General features: G+C 40.0%; 2 protein-coding genes across 6 annotated transcripts in view; both read left to right on the plus strand.

Moving 5' to 3' along the window:
- The window catches only part of LMTK2 (lemur tyrosine kinase 2), an 81,532-nt gene extending 65,175 nt beyond the window's left edge, over positions 1 to 16,357 (plus strand). For 3 of the 4 annotated variants that reach the window (XM_039490963.1, XM_039490964.1, XM_039490965.1), the window contains 6 exons: positions 1,748 to 1,869; positions 3,561 to 3,710; positions 4,046 to 7,052; positions 8,526 to 8,661; positions 10,058 to 10,306; positions 11,691 to 14,712. In XM_039490963.1, coding sequence (XP_039346897.1) covers positions 1,748 to 1,869; positions 3,561 to 3,710; positions 4,046 to 7,052; positions 8,526 to 8,661; positions 10,058 to 10,306; positions 11,691 to 11,719 — 3,693 coding nt within the window. In that variant the 3' untranslated portion in view covers positions 11,720 to 14,712. Of the gene's footprint in view, positions 1 to 1,747; positions 1,870 to 3,560; positions 3,711 to 4,045; positions 7,053 to 8,525; positions 8,662 to 10,057; positions 10,307 to 11,690; positions 14,713 to 16,094 lie in introns of those variants that run through there. The other variant, XR_005585373.1, reaches the window with a different exon arrangement.
- A 3,291-nt stretch (positions 16,358 to 19,648) lies between these two features.
- On the plus strand, positions 19,649 to 23,983 carry BHLHA15 (basic helix-loop-helix family member a15). Of its 2 annotated transcripts, none has more exons than XM_039492398.1 (2): positions 19,649 to 19,726; positions 22,898 to 23,983. In XM_039492398.1, exon 2 carries the CDS (start codon positions 22,976 to 22,978, stop codon positions 23,501 to 23,503), a length of 528 nt encoding a protein of 175 aa, XP_039348332.1. In that variant the 5' UTR covers positions 19,649 to 19,726; positions 22,898 to 22,975; the 3' UTR covers positions 23,504 to 23,983. The 2 variants fall into 2 exon arrangements, with proteins under 2 accessions (XP_039348332.1, XP_039348333.1); XM_039492399.1 differs by lacking the exon at positions 19,649 to 19,726 and adding an exon at positions 20,398 to 20,508.
- The last annotated feature ends 1,584 nt before the right edge of the window (positions 23,984 to 25,567 follow it).

Below are 25,567 nucleotides of genomic sequence, written 5' to 3' on the forward strand. Positions count from 1 at the left end.
TGCAGAGATGAGCAACAACAATGGTTAGGTGTATGGAATAGCTTCCATATGAGGAGAGATTAAAAAACTGGGACTGTTCAGCATGGAAAAGAGCTGACTGAGGGGGTGATATGATAGAGGTCTATAAATCATGAGTAAGGCTATGATTTAGTCACAGAGGTCACGGGATCCGTCACTTCCAGCAATGTCCGTGACTTTAGTGGTGGGGAGCTGCAGGGTCCCCTGCCGGGGCTGGGAGCTGCGGGGAACCCCGAGTTCCTGGCAGCTGGGGGCAGTGGAGGAACCCCTGAGTTCCCGGCAGCCAGGGGGCCCCAAACTCAGAGTGGTGGGGGTACCCCGCAGCTCCTGGCTGACATGGGAAGCCGGGGCACCCCCACAGCTCCCTGCCTCCACGGGCAGCGGGGGATCCATGGAGCTGCAGGTGGCACGGGTACCCCACAACCCCCAGCTGCTGTGCAGGTAGCTTCTAGCCCTGCACAGCTGCCCTGTTTCAGGTGGTGTGAGGAATCCGCAGATCCCCATTTTGTCCCAGATATTTTATTAAAAGTCATGGCTTCCGTGAATTTTTCTGTTTTTGCTCATCACCTGTCCCTGACTTTTATTAAAAATATCCATGACAAAATCTTAGCCTTAATCATGAGTGCTGTGCAGAAAGTTAACAGGGGAGGTGTTGTCTGCCTTTCTAACTCACAAACCAGGGGTCACCCAATAAATTAGTAGGCAGCTGGTTTAAAACAAATATAAGGAAGTATTTCTTCACACAACATGCCGTCAACCTGTGTAACTCATTGCTAAGGGATGTTGTGAAGGCCAAAAGTATAACTGGTTTCTAAAAACAATTAGATAAATTCATAGAGGATAGGTCTATCCAGGGCTATTAGCCAAGATAGTGAGGGATACAACCCCATGCTGTTGGTGTTTGTCTTTAAACCTCTGACTGCTGGGACTAGACGACGGGATGGATCATGGGTTAAATTGCGCTGTTCTGTTCATTTCTCCTGAAGCATCTGGCACCATCCACTTTTGGAAGATGATACTGGGCTAGGTGGACCATATGTCTGACCCAGTATGGCCGTTCTTATGTTCTTAAACTTCAACTTACCATTTAGGCTTGCATGCCCCGTCTAAAATAAAAGAATGCAGAGGATGATGTAGAATTTAAACTTTTATTAAACAAGATATGCATTAAAGTCAAGGTAAAACACAATCAATTTTTAAAAATATTGTTTGAAATGTAAGTGTTCATAATATTTCATATTAATTCAAACTATTATACTCAACAAATTGGATAGAGGAGGGAGAAGGGAATGTCAATTGAAATCCATTTTCTTAATCAATTTTCAAAGTATTTTTAGCTACCAAACTATTTCTAAATGTTTTTAATATGTTGAGAACTGTTGTCTCTATACAAATTGATTGAACTTTGATATACACTTGTGGGAGATATTCTTGTTCAATAGGGACCTCTATGCTGCATAGAAAATTACCTTAATTTTTTATAGTGAGAAGGATGCTGAGATCACTTATTCTCTGTGTAATCATTTTATAGAAAGATTTAAGGACCTTTAGAGAATATTTACTTGCCCTTCTGCTGAAAGAAATATTGAGAAGAAAGGAAGAGGCTACAAACATCTCTTAATGAGAGAAATTAGGGATATAGACAAATTAAAAAAACGAACCTTGAAGCCCCTAGAAAGCATAAACCTTGGATTAGCTTTTATTTTGGTTTTCTTTTTGTCATCACTAGGAGGATTATGTTGAGACAGAGGAGAAGAAGTTTGTTCCTCTTCGATGGATTGCACCTGAGCTAGTAACAAGCTTTCAAGACAGATTGTTAGCAGCAGAGCAAACCAAGTATAGTAACATATGGTATGTAGTAGACTTTTAAATATTTGAAAGAACTGGAATTCATACATTTTTCAGTATAAAATACACAATTATTAATCAATGTATTTTCATTGTAAAGAATACACTGAATGGACTGACAGTTGGCTTGATTTGCTGGATTTAATATTCTGCTATCATTCGTTTTGTAGGAATTTTTCAGATTAATCTTTATTGGCTTGAAATTGTACTTAACACTCTAAATTTGCTGTTAAGTGGTTATAACATCAAAATAAAATGATGGAAATATATTTAGCAGAACAGGTTTTTACATTTCAGTTGTAAAAGAAATAATTGCTGTATACAAGGCAAACATTTGCCAGCAGTTAATAAGAAGTGAAACAGCAAATTATTGAGCCATTAAGGTAACTGTCCTTGATAATGTAGAAAGTTTTGATAGTGATGGCCAAAATATTATCCATGGTCACATGTGGCCTTGGCACAATATACTATAGTAGAGATTTAACATTTGTGTTCCACAATATACCATTCATCTCAGAGAAATGAAGTTAAATACATTCACTTGCTCCCATTTGCATTGGTTGTTGCCATGGGTTAATAAGCATGGTCTGCAAAGAATCTAGGCTATGGGTAAAATTTTCAAAATCACCTAAGTTCTATCTTCAAAGTCTCATTTCTTTCAGTGATATTTAGGCTTAAAAATTACTTTGAAAAAGGGACATTGGCTCCTGAGTCACTTAAGCGCTCTTCAAGATTTTACCCAAAATCCTATTTTCCTATTTTACCTAGACAGTAGAATAAAAGGCATTGAATAGTAGAATAAATTGATTTCCTGCTTATTGCACTAGTCAGAAAGCAGGTGGCCTGTGACAGTAGTGGCTCCAAGCATCAGTTTGTAATATCTGTTCATTTTACATGCCAGATCCTCAGATAAGACATTGTGCTATTATGAGCCCATGCAGTTAAACTTTAAGCATTCCAGTGAAACTCTGGTGGCTATTTTATGCATCATACATGCTAGATACTTCAGGGTGGTGGTGGTTGTTTTTTATAGGTAAGCATCAGATCTTAATATTACTGGTATTTTAACATTTCTCGTTTGCGGTTTTTTTTTTTTTGAGAGATAGGGATAAGACGGCAGGTTGGCCAGGGTGGTAGTTCCTCATATTTTAAGGGATAAATTGCTCTGAATAGACATTTTAGATAGGATGAGGGTTAAGGTGTTGCTGTACACATTTCTGCTATAACTCATTGTGACTTTGCTTATAACATTTATTTTACACAGCTGAGCAAGAAATGCTGCACTTTGCACTTAAAATAAATTTGTCCAGTGCAATGCAGCGGGATAGGCTGACCCTCACCAGGACAGAAATTAAATAAAAAACTAATTCTTATAGTAGAACTCCCTTAAGGTTCTTATGTTCCATAGGCTAAGGATTTTGATTTTTGTTGCGTTAGCAACAGGCTGAATTGGAGCTGTCCTATATACACACCTGGTTTTGCTTCTTGAGTAGAGGACAGTTTGCTAAAAGCTGGCATCTGTAGGGTTGTCTAGGTGCTCTGATGTGCATCATTCAAAACAAAACTTGTCTTGATTTTAATCTTTTATGGGCATGTGTGTATCACATCTAGCACAAGAGACGGGCTACTATATAGTATGTCAATACAAATAATAAAAAATTGTTTAATAGAAAACTGTCACTTCTCTTTTTCAGGTCACTGGGTATAACATTATGGGAGCTTTTTGACAATGCTGCTCAGCCTTATTCACACTTTTCTGACAGAGAAGTTCTAATCCAGGTCATAAAAGAGAAACTTGTTAAACTCTCTAAACCACATCTGGAACAGCCATATTCTGATAGATGGTAATTTTTCTTTTTAGACTCTTTCTATTTAAAAATACTCTGAACCGTTCGAGGTTTCTTAAATGTAATTTTTATACTGTCAAAAATAAGTCAGAAGAGCTGCATGTTCATATATTTCGGGAAAAGTGATTCTAGCTAACAAGCAAAAGGAATTGCAACAGATAAGGAAAGCATTTTTGCAAAATACACGAATACAAAAGGAAACATCTTGAGTTTAATTGCTTGATGTAAAGTAATGAACTGAAAAGTGTAGCCTGTCCATGCTGTGAATGGAAGGGGAATGCAGTTATTTTTGTATATTGTAACTGTTGAAAATATCCTTTTCTTCTTCACAGGTATGAAGTTCTACAGTTCTGCTGGCTACCTCCAGATAAGAGACCAACAGCAGAGGAAGTACACAGACTTTTAACATATCTCCGCATGCAAAGCCAAAGGGACTCTGAGATAGATTTTGAACAGCAGTGGAATGCTCTTAAGCCAAACACTTCCAATAGAGAATCAAATAACTCTGCATTTCCAATCCTAGATCATTTCACAGGAGATCGACTTGGCCAGGAAATGGAAGAAGTCCTCACTGTAACTGAAACAAGTCAGGGACTCAGCTTTGAATATATCTGGGAGGCAGCTAAACATGATCATTTTGATGAATGCGGTCAGGTGAATCCTGATGAAGCAATGACATATACAAACATTTTCTTTCCAGTTGAGGTTTTTGAAAGGTCACTTTCAGAGCAACTATCTGCAGCACAGGATGAAAGTGGTCAGGAAGCATCACTTAATGTACCTGGGGTGCTTCCTGTTTTTGATGCTCACAAACGTTCTCTTGGAAGTGATTACTATATCCAGTTAGAAGAAAAAGACGGGGGCAGTAGCATGAATTTTGATAATCAGTCAGCTGTACTAACAACAGAAGTTGATCATCAAGAAATTGTACAGGACAAAAATTCTCTTTTCATGGTTCCCAGGGATCTTGATGCTGAAGAATCCAGCACAGATGGGGAGTTTTTCCACTATAACAGAGATCCTAAAGATGAGGCTTTGCATGTTACTAATGGTCCTGAAAGCCCTTTCCAGAGTATATTTAGTGATATTGACAGAGCAGAGGAATTGACAAATAACAGAAATATATTTGACTTAACTGAACTAAATGATATTCATGTAGAATTTAATCCAACAGTTTTAAGTTCAAGTCTAGAGGTATCAAAAGCAGTCAGTTATCTTGATAAGGAGAGTTCTAGTCATGTTTCTGAAAATGAGGCTGTTTCCTTATATGAAAATATGAGAGAGTCTGATTTTAGCGTGCTATCTCTGGAAGAACTCTCTGATAACTTTCTGTTTCTTCAAGAGAAGAATTTATTAAAGGGGATATTGACTAACAATGATAGCAGTGATGATATCAGGCCAAAATCAGAAAAAGCAGATTTTAAAAATATATCAGAAACATCAAATAGGAATTCTCTGGACATCGAGCTAAAACTGGCTAAAAATACACCAGACTTTTCTTTATTGCATGATGATTTAAACGCTGGGAACAAAGAAGATCATGTCCATGTGCCTGCAGATGAAGATGTGAGTGTTCTGCTTCAGTCTCTTGCGGAAACGCAGGTTCCTTCTGCTTCACTTGTAACAGATGAGAAGTCACAAGATAAATATCAGAACCTCCCCATACTGAAAGGCGGTGATACATTTTCATATGTAGAAGTGGATAAAAGCTCATCGCACAGTATTAATGATAGTCTCTGTCAAAGAAAGGAAAAAGGCATTGAAGATGCCCCCATTGAAATACTATCCAGTAATGCCAAAAATCAAAGTTTTGGAAACGATTCATGTTATGGTGTCACACTTGAAATTGAAGAGTCTGAGGGACAAATAAAAAATGAAACACTTGTTAATTATGATGAAATTACTTTTGGGAGAAACCTTGGTGTAGAGAACGGAAATACTAATAAGGAATCTATGAACTATGATTTACAGAAGACTTTTTCTGCAAAAGAACAGGATGATGGGGGTTTACTGGAGAACAACAATGAAATTTCAAATTCTCTTCAAAAGTACAGTGATGCTCCTAAAGAAGTGACTTTATTATCTGGAATTTCATCAGACCATGCAAGTCAAGATCATCTGTTGGAAGACAGCTCATCATCTCCCTCACAGACTACAGAACAGTCCGTTAAAACACCAGACTCTATGGATTCATTAGATGTGAATGAGGTATTAGAGTCTTTAGGGGCCCAAAGTCCCCAGAAACTTTTGCCACCTGATAAACCTGCTGATAGTGGCTATGAAACTGAAAATCTGGAGTCTCCAGAATGGTCTTCACATCTTACTGTTGATGATATATCTAACACAGACATTGCACTATGTGTTGTTGGTGATAGGCATGCTAGTGATTTGCCAGCCAATCCAGTAATCATTGTTTCTGCAGAAACAGCTTGCTCAGATTCAATAAATAGCAATAGTAACTTTGAAATAACCACAAAGAATTTTGCCAGTGGAAATCAGAACTCTTACAGGGACTCTGCCTATTTTTCTGATAATGATTCTGAGCCAGACAAAAAAACAGAAGAGATTGTAAACAGATCAGCAGAACCAACAGTACTAACAGTAGATACTTGTAGTACCTCTTCCAGCATAGAAGAGAATAAAACTGAAGATTATTATTGTTTTGAAGATATACAGTCAAAGCACAGTCAAATAGAGAATTACCAGGACCCCAGTAATTTAGACGCACAGTTAGAATTAAATAACAAGTTGGGAACACAGAAGACAGATGTAATGATGCAGGTGTGTCCTGACAAATGGAGTAAAGAAACGCCGATATTTGCAGTGAATTCTGAACAAAACTATAGGGGTGAAATTAAACTACATGAGGAATCTCGCAGAAATGTCTCTTGTGTTGGCACTAATACTTCAGAATTAAAGTCTATTAATAACATACACAGTCCTTCAAGTTCAACTGATACTGAAAAATCCTTGTGCCACATTGAAGGACCTAAACTGAAAGAGCCAGATATTGAAGGAAAATACCTTGGTAAACTTGATGTTTCTGGAATGCTTGATTCATCAGAGGATGGAGATGATGCAGATGAAGAAGATGAAAACAGTGATGATTCTGAGGATGATATGAGAACTTTCCATATGCGTAGTCTTAGCTCTGACAGTGAAGATGAAACTGTGCATCAAGTGCCTGTGATACTTTCTGATAAAGATGATGGAAAACATCTGAGAAGCCTGCTGAAACTTCCAAAATCTCTTAAACATGACAGGCCCTCTGAGTATTGGAAAAGTGAGAAAAAGGCAGTAACATTCTTTGATGATGTCACAGTCTATCTGTTTGATCAGGTATCTTAACCTCTTAATTACTAAGCATTGATTTTAGAATTTAGATATTTGTTTTTAAAAAAGGACATGATCAAAATTTTAAAGCCCAGATTCAAGATGATATACCAGCAGATTTTATTATTGTTGTCAAGTCTCTTGTCAAGTCTTTACAAACTTAGCCACTCATCTAATTAAAAACTAATAAACATTTATGCACATTAGACAAGGACCTTTTGAGATTCTTTCCAAGGTTCAGTGCAGTGCATTGATGCAAGTTAGTATTTGTAAAGTGAAATGTAGTTTGCTTTACATGAAAAGAATGAGAGCTTGAATAACCACACCTGTGCTGAATAGAAGAATACAGTCTTCAAGACTGTCATTTTGACACCTTTTACAAGCACTTCCAATTCAAGTATCTTCATTTACTATTTCAGACTAGCTGTTCCCTGCATTTCAGCTATCCCGGGTGGTGATATATATGTATCTAATGAGCCTAAACTAAATGATTACATGTGGTCACAGTAGAGCAGTTCAGTAGTTGAAATGAATATTATTTTCTTCTTTTTCTTAACGTGATACATGTGATTCTTCAAGTTAATCCAGTACAAATACAATATAAATGCTTGACCTACTTAATAAAACCAAGGTTACGTTTGTTTCCTTATTCACTTCATACAATAACAAGCAGTGTTTTTTTTAATCTTATGGCAACCCAGACTAGCGTGGTAATCTTAAATGAATAGAGACCTACTGACAAAGCCTAGGAAATGTTGCTTGTGAAGAAGTGGATAAAAAATATTAAAAGGGCTATTGCATATTAGAGTAAAAAAATAGAGGTGACTCTTTTGCTCTGTGGCCTCTGCCATAAAAGAAATAGCAATCCTTTTGTTAGAGGAAAAACACCTGCTACCTTAGAACTGTATCTCTACCAATATTTGGTCTCTTATTTCTCAGTTTCACTAACTGATTACATGTTAGTAGCTTTTTCATATACCATGCCTACTAAACTTCTAATTACTTCCCTTACCTTGAAGTATTATTAAAGGATAGAATTGAAATGGTGGCGGGTGGAACTGAAAGATGGATTTTGAAAATGAAAAATAGTTAACTAAATGGTTTCATGCAGAGAAGACAACAATGGTCAGTCTAAAAGTCTTACACTTCATTGCTATATGCCTTTTTTAAGGACCCTCTCTAAGTAGAGGACAGTAGTGGGGAGGGACAGTTTAAAAATTCACACTTCCTGCACACATTGTAGTGTTCTTCCGTGCAACTTTACTATGGATTACAATGTATAATATTTCAATTCAAATATATAAAAAATATATAAATGGTATTTTGGCTGTGATCTTGGTTGAAGAGCGACTGTACAGTCTAAGTGGGTTTGGGAAATAACATGATTTTGGAACCCCTGGCATCTGGGTATATTTGTATATATTTATCACATGTGCAGTAAGGGAATTGAACTAATTTTTTTTTTGTTGGTTGTCTTAGGAAACACCAACCAAAGAGCTGGGAAATCGTGCAACAGAATCAAATAACCAAGGCTCTGCTAGCACTCCTGTCCTATCTTCAGGTCTTAGTTACTTGAACAGATTTACAAATTCAGAAAGCTCTACTGATGAAGAAGGTACTTCTGGTTAACAAAACAGTATATTTTAAACAAAACCTAGTTCTGGGTCCTTTGGTAGCAATTTAAATGGGTTTTTATGGAATATTATAAATCTTCATAAATATGCCATACAGCACTGCCTTCAGTGTCTCCGTTTTATAAGATACTCTTTAGCAGGGCTCAAACATTTTACGCTGACACGTACTAGGGCCTTGAAAACTTTACTGGCCCTGCAGAGTATTCCTGTTCCTGGTGACCTGTTGTAACTGCTTAAAACCATAAATGTCATCCAGTTGATTAACTTTCCAACTATTCTTTCCTTGTAAATTTGTAAACCATGCTTCTTTAAAAATTAAAAATGTGTCTTCACAGTGGCTCCCTCTCCTGGTGAAGCCAGAGAAGCTGTTTGAAGGGAGTTCCTGCTGCCATACCAGAGGAGTTTCAATGGCCTAATGAAGCAAGAAGAGAAAATAAAACTTTTTTTTCTTAAGTAATATTTTCTCCACTTAATTTCACTGGGCTGTTGTAACTCCTCTTGGCATGGAAACAAACTTTTCATGATGATTGCATGGGAGTCTGTAGCTTCTTAAGCTTCATTAAGATAGAGAGACCTGGAGATATAAAAAAACTTAATTTTGGAAACTTCTGAATAGGCCCACAAGATTTACCATAGAGAACATAACATAATTAACGATTTTTAATAAAGAATAATCTTTAAAAATCAGAATTCCTACCTTGCATCCCCATTCCATTTAATTTTCTTCAATAATATTGGTATACATCTCAAAGCCATTAGTTAGCAATTTATTGCTTTATTACTTTGAAAATGAGTTCCCCTAGCTTCTCTCAGATAGCAAGCAATATTTTCCTATAGCAACTCTCAGTAACAGCCACTAACATTGGAATTGACATGGTAGAAAGAAAATGTTGGGATTTTTAAGGCCCCTTATTCTGTGACCTGTACATTCTACCACCAGAAAGCTAGTAACTTCAGATTTCCTTCAGCATTCATTTGTAGCCCCAATGATTCCCTAAGATATAGAACTTTTTTAAATGAAATTGTATTTTCTGACTAGCGGTTGTTTTTATGGAGCTGAACTGTGATATACCACGTTGTACTCCTCAAATCCAGTACACTTTTTCACTGCTTGCTTTTTAAACTGATTACTTTACACTACCTTAAGTTATGTATCAGAGGGGCAGCCGTGTTAGTCTGGTTCTGCAGAAGCAGCAAAGAATCCTGTGGCAACTTATAGACTAACAGACGTTTTGCAGCATGAGCTTTCGTGGGTGAATACCCACTTCTTCGGATGAAAGCTCATGCTGCAAAACGTATGTTAGTCTATAAGGTGCCACAGGATTCTTTGCTGCTTAAATTATGTATATACTTATCAATTATGATTGTTTATTGTAGGTGGAGGTTTCGAATGGGATGATGATTTCTCTTCTCCAGAACCTTCTTTTATAGCTAAGTCAGCGAATAACCTCATTAGTTCTAAGCCACCTCTTCAGACTTCAAAGTACTTTTCTCCACCTCCACCCTCCCGGAGTCTTGAACAAAACTGGTCACATTCATCACCTTATTCCAGGTTCTCCATTTCTCCTGCAAACATTGCAAGTTTTTCTCTCACACATGTTACAGATTCAGATATTGAGCAAGGAGGTAAGTAGATTTAGGTTTCTTTCAGGTAAACAGTGTACATTATGATAACTTTTCTAATATTTTGGCTTTTAAGTAAGACCTGTTCTTAATAGCCTGTTAAACAAGTGTTACATTAAAATACAATGCAGAGATGTAAATAATGCAAATACTGTCAGTGAACTGAATATAAATCTTGGTGTTGGGGCCTGTATTTGTGTGTTTACTGTATTGGTAAATCCAAATGACTTTTTCCTTGCTAATAAGATCTTAAATGATTTTCCTGTTTAAACAAGTCATTTATTAATAGTTCTCATACTGGGCTCAAAACATTTTAGATCAAATTAATTTTGTTTTTGTTGCTAAATGTTCTCCAGAAAAATTTGAGCATAAGCACTGCTAAAATTCTGGGTTTGTTCCCAAAGCACAGTACTAAGTTATCCCTTCTAGGAAAAACAATAAGATTTCTACCTTGGCGGCCACTCTATGGAGCTTTGGAAGAAACCATGCTCCCCCATAAAGAGCAAAAACATATAGCTTCTAAAGTATTTGAGAATCTTTCTATGATGGCCCCATCACTGGCCATAATTTGATTTTTGTTTTTATTTCACTAGTTAAGGACCTTTAAGAGCAGTATTAGAGTATTGTAGTACCTACATTTGTTTTATAATCTAGTTTCTTGTAGGAAGTATGTCACTGAGACTCTGCTAGGGATTGCAACATGGTTTTTAGAGCTTGATCTGTTGTGGGTAGGGGATTTCCTTCTTAAAGGAGGGTTTAGCAGTAGACCCATATGCAGTAATGTTAAGGTACTGATGATATTTCTGTACTGAGCAGTTTCCTTTATATTCCTGCCTCTACTAAAGTGCTCCTCTGTACATTTTAGTACCCAAATGCCTCAGAAAAAATGATAGAATAAGAATAGGGACAGACTCAGAAATAATTTCAAAGTATCATTATAAATACAATATTTTATCAAGAGATTAAAAATAAATATTATTAGCCACTGAGGTTCCTGGTTCTCAGTTTTTATAAAAAATAAATCAATATTAGTTTTATTTGCATTGTATTATATTTGCTGCTTAGTAATTTGATAAGAGATATTTGAGATCATACATCACTTTCTCATGTGACCTAAACAGTGTCATTGAACTGTGTGATTTAAGCAGATGTCCCTATGTGTGTGTGTGCCACATGTTAAACGTTGGAGTAGCTGAAAGTTTAAAAAAAAAAAAAGGGGGAAACTTTAACCAGACATCAGAAAGTGAACCAGAATATCACGTTCTAGGAAAAGTCTAGCTAAGAATTAAGGGAAGACTTGTACAGAAAATTCTCAGTCTATTTTTAAATAATAAAGAAAATGTGCAAGTATCTTATCTATGTCTTCTGACTTTTCCTCTCCTAATAGGAAGCAGTGAAGATGGAGAAAAAGATTAGATGAGTTAAAGTTTCCTCACTGGAATTACACATGTGGTACCTACCCACTCTGGACTAATGTCTGATAAACTCTGTCTAAAACTTATGTGGATCTGCTGGAGTGAAATACAGGTAATCAAGAAATACTAAGAATTAAAATAAACACTGAAAGCAATGTTAAATCAGGACATTAATTTGAATGTGTATTTAACTTTGTAATGTATTGTTTTTAAATCAATGCAATTTGCTTTTCATTGAATGATGATTCTGCCGCTGTTTTCAAGTACTTGAAGTATTTAGATAATTATTTGTAACAAACATGTAAAGCAGTTACACTACATTCTGGTTTATGTATGGGATTGTATCATATTCTTTTTATATTTTTCCATGTAGTTCGTTATCTATTTGAACATACTACCTGTTGTAGAATTGTGTATAATTGTCCTGTGCAACAGGTGGCTGTGTTGTTGAAACTGTATGAATGATAGTTGATCAGTAGTGAGCCATATTTATTCTGAAAGATATCACTTACTACATATTACTTTGCTTACTGCAATTGCACTATGGATTTTTCTTCCCATATTCCCCAACATTGTATAGAATCAAAATCTTAATTTTTTTCAAGGAACTGAAATTAAGACAAATTGAATTGGTCCAGCTAACCAGTTCATTTTGTACTATTATAGTCTTTGCTATGCACTGCACTTGTAAAACATACAACATTTCTGAGTGTTATGTTAGAATTGCTGGAATCTTACATGCAGTACCATTTAAAGTGGTAGCTACTACAAATTGTGAGAGTGCCTGTATTTCACAGGAAATTTAGGGAGAGATGTCTGAAATATCTTTGGGATCCATTTTGGATTAAGTGAATATCTTATTTTCACTCCTGAAAGTAATCATAGTCATTTAAATTATAGTAGCACCTTCCTAGGTAGTCATATTTGATGGCCTTTCTGCATTCCATTAAAACTGCCAACTTTTGGAGGGAGGGAGGTACATGTTGGCCCTGAAAACTTGCATTGAAACTGGGTATATTGTAGAAAGATTAATTTTAATAAAAATGGACCCATCAGGCCTACCTGGCTGCTCACTTGTTCATCCTATGAATTCTGAAGCCCAAATTATTTTCTTTTGACTATGTATTAGGCCTTCCATGCCTCCTTCTCCTTCAGAAACCTGTAGATTCCCCCTATCTGCTGCAAAAACTACTTAGTATTAGGATTAACAACTGGGGATTTAAGCATGCTAATAGTCCTGCTTCTAAACTAGTAGAAAACTGGCATTCATACTTTGTCACCCAGAGAACTGTCCAGGCCTGTATTAAGACATCATCAGGGCTCCATGGTGCTGCTTGAAATGTGCACTGACCCAAAGATGTAAGATAGTAAAGCTTGCCATTAAGCTGTCCAAGTGAAGTGAACATGGAGAGAGAAAACTATCACAAATCCAGCTAGTTTTAATTAATCCTTTAAATAAGTTGTCTAACAAGTTCCCTCACTGTCTCACTAAATACAGTTGGGCAGTAATTCCTTCGCCTGTGAAATGCATTATGCAGCCACAAATGTGGGGCTAGATTGGAAAAAGCTGAAAAATGCTGGCATTTAGTGCTTTGTGGTCAACCCTTCTATCTGGCTGTACAGCATACTGCAGCTTAGTGGCATAAATATTTTTTACTCTGCTTTAGTATAGGACTAGTCTTTCTGCTGAATAAGTCTGGGTACAGAAAAGCTAAGAATTGTAATCATCATCAGCATAAAGAACTACATATTTTCAGCTGTTAAGCTCTGTTTGAGGTTACAATTTTATTTTATACACAGTTTGGTTTAAAACGGCATTGGTTTTAAGTGACACAAATACAAAAAAGTAGAAAAGGGGTTTTTTTTGGTTTTTTTTTTAAATAAACAGTTATTTGGCCCTTACAGCTAGAATGGCTTTCATACCCCTCAAGGGAAAGAGATTTAATTCTAAAATAAAACGCTTTAAAGTTGTCAGTGTCTTGCTGAGGTACTGAGTTGTCCTACTGAGGAGCTCAGGTCCAGAGGGAACCTGAGAGTCACAGGGACAGTTGTACTTCAGTGTGAGTAACATCATAGAAATTTGCTGTTGCACATGCACAGCAACAACTTTTCACAGAATTTTTCAACATATCTTTAAATGCAAAGCCAGTTCTAAATATACACTTACAGTATATACTGTAATGGGTTTAAAGGAGCTATTACGTGGTATGCTCTATACATATTAAAATATAAACAATAGGTCTTGGCACACTAAACATTATATCCTATTAGTTCTGTAATATAGACTTTTAAAATTCCTTAAACACACACCAGGTTAAGGTGTCTCATCAATCCTTGATTTTTTCTGTAACACTTTTATATTACCATAAATAAAAAAGCAGGGAAATCCAAAATTAAGAATGAAACTCCATATGCTGAGTCTCCAAAGAATGTATGGAATTGTCTACCTTAGATGTGCTGAAACACCTAAAGTATCACAGGGTTAGAGAAGGAGTTTCAGCCTTAATTCTGAATCTCTTGATTTTGAACATAGTTTCTGAGGTTAAATAAAAGCTAATATAGTTTGACTGGGATATTGAGATGCAGCTTCACTTTTGTTCCTGTTGTAACTTCAGAAATTTAGATTATGGAACAGATCTTGTGCAGCTGGGTAGTATTTAACCTTGTATTCAACACATCAGGATTTTCCTCAGTTGGTGGGGCTTCTCTTTAGTAAGAGTACCATGTCTTAAAACCTTACGTAACAATGAAAGTTTACTCCTGTGTCCAAATGGACTGTTTGCTAATGAATTGCCAAACAGACATTTTTTGTTCAAAATAGGAATTGCGTGTGTGTGATGTTATACAAAGTAATGTGCTTCTTTAGCAATATTACAGAGAAAAATCATTGTTATATCTGTTCAATTATATCTGAATTGCCACACTTCCTTAATCTCAGTGGATATTAATTTCATTAATCCAATTCACTAGATTAAAATTGTAATAATTTTTTTGGAAATATGTCGTTAATTTTATTACAAACTACTACCGTGTTCAAGTGGTAAACCATCTTCCAAAAATGAATTATGCAAGGAAGGCAAATTTGTGGAGTAGCTGAAATGTAATCAAGTTGAGGTGATTTGTCAAATGGGCCATACATTACATTCTGTAATCTCTTGCACTACTTATCCAAGTGGTTTCAGTTTTAGAAATACTTACATCTGTTTTTTCAATGGTTTATTATGAGGGTTGATTCCATTTTAGTTTCTTCTGTAATAGAAGATCTTGATTATTTATTTAAATGCTAAAAGGCATTATCTTAATTTGGCTACTTAAATATCTTACAAAAAGATCCCATGTACAGTCTAAAATGGAAGCTGATAACATGATTTTAAAATTTCTTGGTGAGAAAATGTGACTGGGTCACACAGTGAGAGGCCAATAAAGTGAGAAGAGAGTCAATTTTTTTATTTGAAACACCTGTACCTTCCAAGTCCCTAACTTTCAGCTATATGTTATACATGTAAACTGCCATTTCCATGGAAACAAATAGATTGAACACTTTTTCATATCCTTGGTGATGCACTAATGAAAGCCATTCAAGCCTCTTTCTTTTATCAGTATTTTAAGTAATACATTTATATGTAGTATTGAATCTTTTTTCATGAGGGGCTGGTTGGTAGGGAAATACTTGTGTGGTTTTTTTAACTATTAAGCACTATGCTAAAATTTCAGTGGTAAGTCAGGTGTTAGTGACATGGCTATTTTTGGATTTAGTGAAAGGTGGAATCAAGGTATATTAGCCTTATAAGAAATAGCCTTAAAATAAGAATGGAGTGTACAAAATTACTTCAGCTTTAAGTCATACAAAAATCTCCTTAAATATTAATAAGTTTTGGTTCAAGTCTTTGATATGAAAAAATCTAGAGAAGAGTACAAGAGCATATAAATATATTGAAAATAAGTATTTGTGATACCAGCAGCCTGTTTTTCAGATAAACTTGAATATGACTTAAAATTATTAGTTTTATTAAATTGTTTGAACTTGCACAGTCATAGGTGTAATTTAATGATAAATGGTACTGATGTGTATATACAATGTTTAATTCAATTTGTAAATGAGAAGCTATGTAACAAAGTTATAGGTATGAGGTTTTCCTATTGTAATTTAATACAGGTATGAGGTTTTTGGCAATACATCATAGTTAATGAAATTTCAGGTCAAATCGTCTTGCAATTGTGTACATTTTTAAATTGTAATATTTCTACTGTATATTGATTATCATGCATAGTGTGATTCAATAAATTGCTTGTAATTTAAAAACACTATTTAATATTCAAAAATAAAATACAGTTATATATTTATAACCTTCCTGTCTGTGTTCGTTTATTCTTAGCCCAACTCATTTCTGGTACTTGTTCAGCTCTTCGTTTCAGTGAAGTGAATGGGACTACTTTTGGGAATTAAATCGATGTGCTCATAAGCAAGGAACTGGGCAGCATCTATTCTACCCCAGGTGCCTGAAGCCCCAGACCCTTCAACCTACACAGCACAACAAAACCTATATGAGAGGGTGTATTTTAGATACCTGAGCTCTTCTGCTAGTACGTGTCACCATCATTTGAACATCACATCACACATACCCTCTACAGGGAAGCACTGTACAGCATGGATTTAATTTGTAGTAATATCTTTTAAATGAAAATTTCTTGAAATGTGTTAGCATCTGAAATCATCACAGTGGGTTTTGCCATAATTATGTGAGGTTTAATAAAGACTACACATGAATGTGCATGTCTTTATATAAACAAAACAAACCCTGCTGTTGTCATGTAGTAGGCATGGATTCCTGCTCTTTGGCACAAGGAGGTCTCAGTAGAACAGACATACTCACTGTCTTGTTGTGAAGAGGTTGCATATCATTCCTCCCTTTACAGACAAGTAACTGGGTGAGTGGCATTGGTATAAACCTCTGAGCTCCTGTTTTCCTGGTTTAGATGATGATGGAAAATATTTTAAAATGAAAAAAATAATGTAAATGAAGTGCTCAAAAATGCTTCAGTAATAAGACAATTCTTTATGCCTGGGCCTTCTAAAGCTGCCATTAGCAACACCACCAAAATTGCATATAGTGAGAAGAAAGGTGGGCCCTTGTGTAGGGGATTAGAAGTCACAAGACTTAGACTCTATTTCCAGTTCCTTAGCAAACTTGTTGTGTGACTTTGGAGCAAGTCAAAAAGAGCCCATGCTTCCAAAAATGGCCTTTAATTTTCAATGCTTTAGATTTTGGGTTCCCAACTTAGGGGCACTTACATCCTGACTTTCATAATGCTGAACACCTGCATTTCCTATTGACTTAAATTGGAGTTGCACGGTCATCACTTCCACAAACAAGGCTGTATGTGTCCCAAGTTAGACATATCAAGTTAGAGACCTCTTCTGAAAATGTGGGCCAAAAATTCTATATGCCTCAGTTTTCCCATCTGTAAATGGGGATAGTGCTTCCTTAGTTACAGGTCATTGAAGCTTCATGTTTGTAAAGCACTTTGATTTCCATGTGACAGGACAGGCTCAAAGTATTTGTTGTGTTTGCAACTCTTGACTCTTTCTTCTACCGGAGCAATGTTAAAAACATGCAAGAAACTAACACTGAAAAATGGAAACAGTGCAAGAAACTTGTGAACATATTGAACAGGTGAATATATTTTAAAACAGGTGACATAATTAGCTACTAACAAGAAATCCATTATTATAACATTTGTACTTTTAAAAAATGCAACTGAAATGGAATTTTAGTGAGATGAATTTGGCACAAAATTATAAAATTTCAGAATTTGTAGCATATATTTAGTGAACAGCAATATAGATTGTGTAGTGTTAAGATGATAAACTGTTGCTGTGTTACTAATTCCACTACTTGTGTTCCTGTCTTAAGTTTAGGAAGTGACAAAACTACCCCAAAGTGCACAATAAATAGAAATAATTCTGTTTTCATATAGGGACAGTCCCGTTTTTGGGACTTTTTCTTATATAGACGTCTATTACCCTCCACCCCCTGTCCCGTTTTTTCACAGTTGCTATCTGGTCACCCTAGTTTTCATAGACCTTTTGCATTGTCATGATACTAAAATGCATGTAAAGATTTAAAAAGAAATGCTTTCAATTCTAGCCTTCCGAAAACAAAAAACTTTGGTTACACTATACAAAGGAATATATTAATCTTTTGGTATCTGCCTTTAAGAAATGGGGAAAAAACTGCACAATTACAACTTAAATTTCCTTCCATGGATTTTAACAAACAGATGCTTCAACTTAAATCACAGTAGGAACTTTAAGTAGGCAAAATATAATCGCTCAGGTTGAAATTTGACTAGGACATGGGAGCTTTTTCCACAGCTCTTAAAGATCCCATGGCACTTTTATCACTTTCATATCTCCTGGTCCCTATCACCATAGTATCTGAACACCTCATAGTCTTATGCATTTACCACTACAACACTACTGTGAAATAGGGAAGTGCTATTCGCTGCATTTTATAAATGGTAAATTGTAGCACAGAGAGCCTAGGTGACTTGCCCAAGGTGTTAGTTTGTAGTGGAATAGGGAATTGAACCCAGTTCTGTTAAGTCCCAGTAGTGCCCTATCACTCACCCATCCTTCCTCTCTAGGGCTGGATAGCTGACCAGTCAAATATTGTCAAATGTCAAAAATGGTCAAATATTTTAAAGCAGTAACTTCTTAGAACAGTAACAAAAAAAGAGTAAGACCTTATGGCATCCAATAGGCTTAGTCTTGGATTCTTATGCCTAATTATAAAAAAAAAAGCTAGTTAAAAGTTATTTTAATTCAGAAAAATGCAAAACAAATTGTCCTTTTAAAAAAATGATGGAATAATACCATGATGCAATCAAAAAGATAGGCCACCACCTACATCAGGGAACTCTTATGGAAACACTGGACCATATTTAACTATGGACAAATAAGTCAATTGACTTGATTAGATTAGTCAGTTGACCAGCTTGCCAAGCCTGTTCCTCTTTAATGACAAGTAGTCATGATAACCTCATTATCTGTGCTCTGTCTAGAAGGCTCTATCAGCACAGTGCCAACTACCATCGTGTTGGAGCATTGTTCCAGTACTGACTGAGGGAAGAGTTTCTGCTTGTTGAATCACCAGTCCCGCTTGCAGCACCTTGGTATTGAACTGGAAGTCTCCCAGAATACTGACCCATCCAAAACCAGCTCAGTGGGAGCGACCAGATGGAATTGCAGCACAAAGCCAAGCTCGTCTTTTAATAACAATAAAAAAAATCCCTCTGAAATTTGGGAACATTAAGTTTGCAAGCTGAAGCTGGCCTCTGGTGAACTGACACACAATGTTTGCAGGAAGAGAGTCCTGTTTAGAGTGACCAGATGTCCTGATTTTATAGGGACAGTCCTGATTTTGGGGTCTTTTTCTTATATAGGCTCCTATTACCCCCCCCCCCCCCATCTTTCGCACTTGCTGTCTGGTCACCCTACCTGTGCTGCATTGATGTGGGCAGCTTTCCCGGTGTCTTACTTCCATCTGGCTGAACCTGTGTTTGAACAAGTTCTCCAACATATTGCACAAACTGGCTTCTATTCAGCGGGGCGGGAGGGGGCTCTCACGCTTAAATGGGGCCGCACAATGCCGCCCTCTGTGCTGCAGGGGCGGGCGGCAGCGGCCGCGCGATAAGGCCCCACGTTCTCACCGCGCTGCCCAGTGGAAACAACCACCTGCCCCGCGGCTCCGAGGCCCCGGCTCTGCCCCAGTGCGGCGGCAGCTCGGCCAGCCCCGCCCGCAGCTGCGGCCCCCCGCTGCGGATTTGCCTGGAAGCTCCCGCGGCGCCAGGCTCCGCCTCCCGCTGGCTCCGGCACTAAAGCGACGTGTCCCGGGCGGGCAGGCTGCGGTCACACGCGCCTCAGCCACCTGCCGCGCCGGAGCGGCTGCTCGCCCGGCGGCCCTTCTCCTGGGCACGGCGGCCCGCCCTCCACGCCGGCTCCCAGGTACGCGTGCCGGGCACCGGGCTCCCGCTGTCTGCAATGGCACTGACCGCTCCAACCCCGCGGTGCCCGCCGCCTGCCCCCTCACACGGCCCCCCTCCGCCCTCGGTAGGTCCCTTCTCCTGTGCCTTCCCCCTCTTCCCTCCAGGCGCTTTGTTCCTTCCCCCGCTGCCCCGAGTTCTTCCTCTGCCTGCCCGCTTGCTCCCTCGCGAGCCTTCGCCTCTCCTCCCGCTCTGCCAGCTCCGAATGCCACCCCCGGCCTCCTACCCCCCCAAGCCCCTTCTGCTCTAGCTGCCCCAGCCCCCACTGCCACCCCCTTGCTTTGCCCAAGCCCCTTGCGGACCCCAAACTCCCGCCAGGACTCTCCCTCATTCCCACTGTCTCCCCGTCTCTCCTGGAGCTCCCCCCTTTCCTCTGCTGACTGCCACCCCCTGTCCAGGAAGGTGGGTATCTGTCAAGGAGCAGCTGGTTGTTTTCCCAGTGGCAGTGCCTTCTGCACGGGAGGCAGGGATTTGGCTGCTCTCCTTGGTGCCTGTTCGCACTGTTCCATCCTACTTCTGATTTGCCCTCTCTCCTACAGAGAGAGAAGCTCCAAGGTTTCTCCTGGCCTGGCTTTGGTTTTTCTTTTCCCCAGTATCAGCCCTGTCTCCCAGCTTTTTTCCTTAGGCGCCGATGACTCTCAGGCAGCATGGTGTGGGGCTGGTGGGTGAAACCTGAGATGCAGTCCTGTCTTGCTCCCCTGGCAGCCTTGGGCTGGAGGCCCTCTAATCAAACCACTTTGTGAGGTGAGCATAGATCCTCGGCTGGGAAACTTGAGTACCCTGTGATGAGGTATGAACCCAAAGAATGGCCAGAGTAGCTGGCACAGTGCAGCTGGAATGCTGTGGATACGGAGAAAGGAGCAGCTGAGGATGTTCCTAGGTGGTGGCAGTGATGTCGGTTTTCCCAGCATCCTCAGTCAGTTTTACTCTCTACTGCAAGAGGTGGTGATGTGGAGTGGTGGTGCACCTCTCCTGTCCTTCCAGGAGGGGAGTTAAGCTCTGTGGTCAGTCTCTAACAGCAGTCCGACTCTCCAGCCACTCGCATTTCAGTGCATCACCAGAAATATTTTTTAAGACTGGAACTAGGGGGGAGTAAATGGACCCTCCCTTCCATTAATACCTATCACCAGGACAAGGAGGGCTGCTGTCAGATGGCTGCCATTGTACCAAGCATTGGCACAGAGTGGAGGTGGGGGTGCTGCTGCATTATCACTGTCTTATGGCTCATCCACCTGGAAGGAAGGGGCATTGCTGCACCTGTGCAGGTGCCCTGTCCCGTGGCACAGGAAGAATAGACTCTGCCATCCTGCCAGCGTTGGCTAGATTATTGACTTGGGAGGTGTAGAAATTGCTGTTCTGCTGGGTGTTGAAACTGTTGTACGCTTGCCATTAGCTGGTGAAAGAAGAGAGACTGCAACCCACTCCCCCTCCTGCACTGCTGCTATCAGTGCAGGAGGAGGTACAGCTGCCAGCATGCCAGTCTTCACTGTGCAGCAGAACTCTGCTGTTGCTGCACCATACTGTGGGTGCCGATAACAGCCAGCCTTCCTCCTCTAAATGCAACAGTCCAAAATAGCAAGGTGGTGTCCCTAGACGAGACCTGGGAAGACCATCAAGGAGGAGAAGCAGTCTGAGCCTTCCACCAGTTGTGGACAAAGCTGACACAGCTGGCATTTTAAAGGCGAGACTAAAAGCAAATGACAAATAGGAGGGTATTGGCTTGTGAATGAGAAATGAATAAAAATTTGAGTTAATGACTCCTAAAAGTTGTCTGGCTGGCACTGAGAGAAGGTGGGGAGGCATGTGGTGAAGTTGGGAGAGCTGTGAGAGGAAGCAAGAGAGTAACACTCAAAGGAATGGGGGAAAAGAGAAAGGGGGCATTCGGAGGACAGCATAATGTGTTGACTTTGCGATGTGAGTGTGTGATGCTGCCCACAAACAGGACCTCCTACTCTCACAAGTTTTCCTTTAGCTCCAGTGGAAGAGACTTGCCTTATTTGGAGCTGGATATCCAGGGTTCTAGTCCCAAACCGCTTCTGTGCGCGTGCGTGATGTTCACTGCACATGGATGTGATTCAGCTCATAAGGAATGGGTGCCAGGAGCTGGGAGGAAAGGGAGTGTTTATAACTAACTAAGCCTTTACTGACAGTCATGCTCCTGTCGTGCTTCTCACTTTCTGCTTTGCTGACGCCGAAGACCTCTTTTCGCTGTTGAGATCTCTAAACTGGAAACGCTAAATCTCACTCCAGCCTTTAAATGCCTTTCCTGTTTTCCCTCAGGACAGCTCTTGCTTAAGGGAACAGACTCGGCTCACCAATGTTTGCAGTCACTTTTTTTTTTATATATTATTCTGTTTCTAGTTGCTCATGACAGACCAAAATCTTCTCTCACTTAAACTAGTGATACCATTGTAGCCCAGAGGAGAACTTGGCCAAATGTTTCCACCGTCCATCTGCCTTGTAATGCTTTATACACTGTGGTTATCAGCATTGTCACATTGTAGTCATTTCAGTTGGCCTGTGGCATATGTGAAATGGAACTGGATTGAAAGCCACCAGGCTCTAGTGGACAGGAGCCCACGTCAAACACTCATTTCGCTCCAGTTTTAGCATGCTCATTGGCATTCTCAGCAAAGAGGCCAAGGACTGAATGAACCCGGAGAGGATATTGCCACAGAGAACTACAGTGGCTTCTCCTTCAGTTAGAGGGGAGGGGCACAAACAGAGGCCCACTGAATCAGACAAATGAGACAATGAATGTTGCCAGTTGGAGACTGAAATCCAAAGCAAGTACATTATGAGCGGATGTAGTAACAGGCTCCCTCCCTCTTCCCCTCCCCCCCCAGTCCCACTAACATGCCTGAATCAAGATGCAAATACATCACCACCACCACCGCCCACGCGCTGTGGTTAAGAGGATCCTCTCCAGGGGCCCTGCTTCCATCCACAGAGCCCAGATGGGCTGACGTTAACAATCACTAAAATATATACTAATAAACAAAAGATCCAGCTGGTAGTTTCACAGTATTGTGCAGGTAGATGCTGGTACAAAGCGAAACAGCACAATGACTTTCCATTTGTTCTGTATGAAATGTAACGACAGCTGAAGATGTTGATGTTTATGTTTTTGCAGCATGTTGATGGCTAGTACCAGAAGATTAACTTAGTGGGAGAACAGGCTGGGTGATATTTCCCCATCATCTACTAAAACATGAAGACCAAAAGCAAAAGAACGAAGCACAGGCTTGCTGTTGACAAAGAAGCCTTTCTTGGGGAGACAACTTTGAGCAAAGAGGAACCGGTAAAATGTTTGCGACGCAAAGAAAGGAGAAATGGCGGAAACAATGAGAGTAGCAAGACCGGTACAGTCCAAGCCAAGCATGCTTGGAACAACAAAGACAGACACTTAAGGCGATTGGAAAGCAATGAACGGGAGAGGCAGAGAATGCACAAGCTCAATAATGCATTCCAGGCCTTGCGGGAGGTTATCCCTCATGTGAGAGCTGAGAACAAACTTTCTAAAATTGAGACTCTCACGCTAGCCAAAAATTACATTAAATCACTGACTTCCACCATACTCCATATGTCCAGTGGGCATCTTCCAACTGGAGAAGGAACTGGGGCATCCAATGGCTCCAAACTGTACCAGCATTACCAGCAGCAACACGGCGACGAAGAACACGATGAACAACTAAAAAAATACTCCACACAAATTCACAGCTTCAGACAAGGCAGCTGAAGTTAGCTACTGGCCTCATTCTCTCATCTCCATACATTCCTGTATAGTTCAGCATTTGGAGGATTAAGGGGTTATTTCCTCCTGGTGGGTTTCTTCTTTGTTTGTTTTTGGAAAGACAAATGTTTAGTGACTAGATCTCATAATTCTTGTTGAAATTATCCTAAATTGTAGGTTAGGCTTTTCAAAGAGATGAGTGATTTTTGGTTGCCCGATTTGAAACACTTTCTCTGTTCTTATAGTTTTTTGTTTACCTGCTTTGTTTGTAATTTTCTTGAGGTCAGAATGTTCTTTTAATTTGTAATGAGAAATTGTTTGATTGTTCAACACCTAGATTGCTTTTGCAGGGCGGGCTTTATAAACAAGTTATTTTTCAGTGGGAGGGGGTTCCCTGCACTTTAGGAAAATTACTCTTTTTATAAGGTGCCTTGAGTTGGGCACCCAACAGTGATGTCCAGGGCCGCCCAGAGGGGGGGGGGGCAAGTGGGGCAATTTGCCCCAGGCCCTGGGCCCAGCAGGGGCCCCCACGAGAGTTTTTTGGGGCCCCTGGAGCAGGGTCCTTCACTTGCTCCGGGGGCCCGGAAAACTCTCGCGGGGCCCAGCCCGGGCCCCTGGAGCTTCTTCGCTCCTGGTCTTCGCTGGTGGGGGGTCCTTCCTCTCCGGGACAGAAGGACCCCCCCACCGCCGAATTACCGCCGAAGCGGGACCCGCCGCCGGAGTGCAGTCGGATCTTCGGCGGTAATTCGGCGGCGTGGGGGGGGTGTCCTTCCGTTCCGAGACCCGCCGCCAAAGTGCCCCGAAGACCCGCGGTGGGGGCTGCACTTGGCGGCGGGTCCCGCTTCAGCGGTAATTCGGCGGCGGGGGGTCCCCGCCGTGGGTCCTTGGGGCACTTTGGTGGCGGGTCCTGGAACGGAGGGACCCCCCGCCACCCAAGACCCTGGGCCCCCGGAATCCTCTGGGCGGCCCTGGTGATGTCCTAAATTACTAGTCATTATTGAAAATAGTGGCTGTAACTTCTTTTCCTCCAGAAGTGACAACATGTCATGGGGAATCTTGGTGCAGGAATAATGAAGTTTATGGCCCGGTACAGTACTTTGGAATGTATACAGCTACTGGAGGGACATATCTAACTGACCTGATATTTGGATAGCAGGACTAATTTCTTTAACCACAATTACCTGGATTTTTTTCCCCTGAATTCTTAAATATCCTGCTACTCAGGGGAGGAACAAATTTAATGACAATAGAAACATATTTTGAGTAGCTTGATTAGTGTGATCGAACAGGTATGAATACGACCTAACAAAATGGCCGTGGACTAGACCCTAAATGCCCTAAACCAGCGGTTCTCAAACTTCATTGCACCATGACCCCCTTCTGACAACAAAAATTACTACACGACCCCAGGAAGGGGGATCAAAGACTGAGCCCCACTGCCCTGGGCAGGGGGCCAAAGCTGGAACCTAAGGGCTTCTGCCCTAGGCAGGGGAATGTAACCTTAGCCCTGGGGTGTGGGGCTCGAGTTTTGGCTTCAGCCCCTGGCGGCGGGGCTTAGGCTTAGGCTTCAGACTTGCTGGGGCCCACGGCCAACACCAGCCTTGGCGACCCCATTAAAATGGGGTTGTGACCCACTGTGGGCTCCCCACCCACAATTTGAGAACGCCTGCCCTAAACTCATTGAAGTAAATGGAAAGGTTCCAGTTCATTTCAGTGGACTTTGGGTCACGTTCCTAAAATGTAGTCCTACAACTGCACTTAACATGCACAATAATGAATGTGATCCTTGTCGCATTATATATATATTTGAAAGTGCCTTTCAACAGAAACATTAAAAGAGATTTGTTAGATTGTAAGCTCTTCTAGACAGGCGCTTGTCTTTGGCTGTGTTCGTACAGCACCCAGTCCAATGGGACCCCAGTTCCATTTGGACCCTTTGGGTGCTATTGTAATATAAATATTTAACAGTTAAGTTACTTGTGATCTTTGCAAAAATGATGTGATTACAGAAAAATGTTTTGTATATTTACCAGTTGGACAATGATAATCTGTGCATTTAAAATGAACTCC

The sequence above is a fragment of the Mauremys reevesii genome, linkage group 10 (assembly GCF_016161935.1).
Source record: "Mauremys reevesii isolate NIE-2019 linkage group 10, ASM1616193v1, whole genome shotgun sequence".
NCBI lineage: Eukaryota > Metazoa > Chordata > Testudines > Geoemydidae > Mauremys > Mauremys reevesii.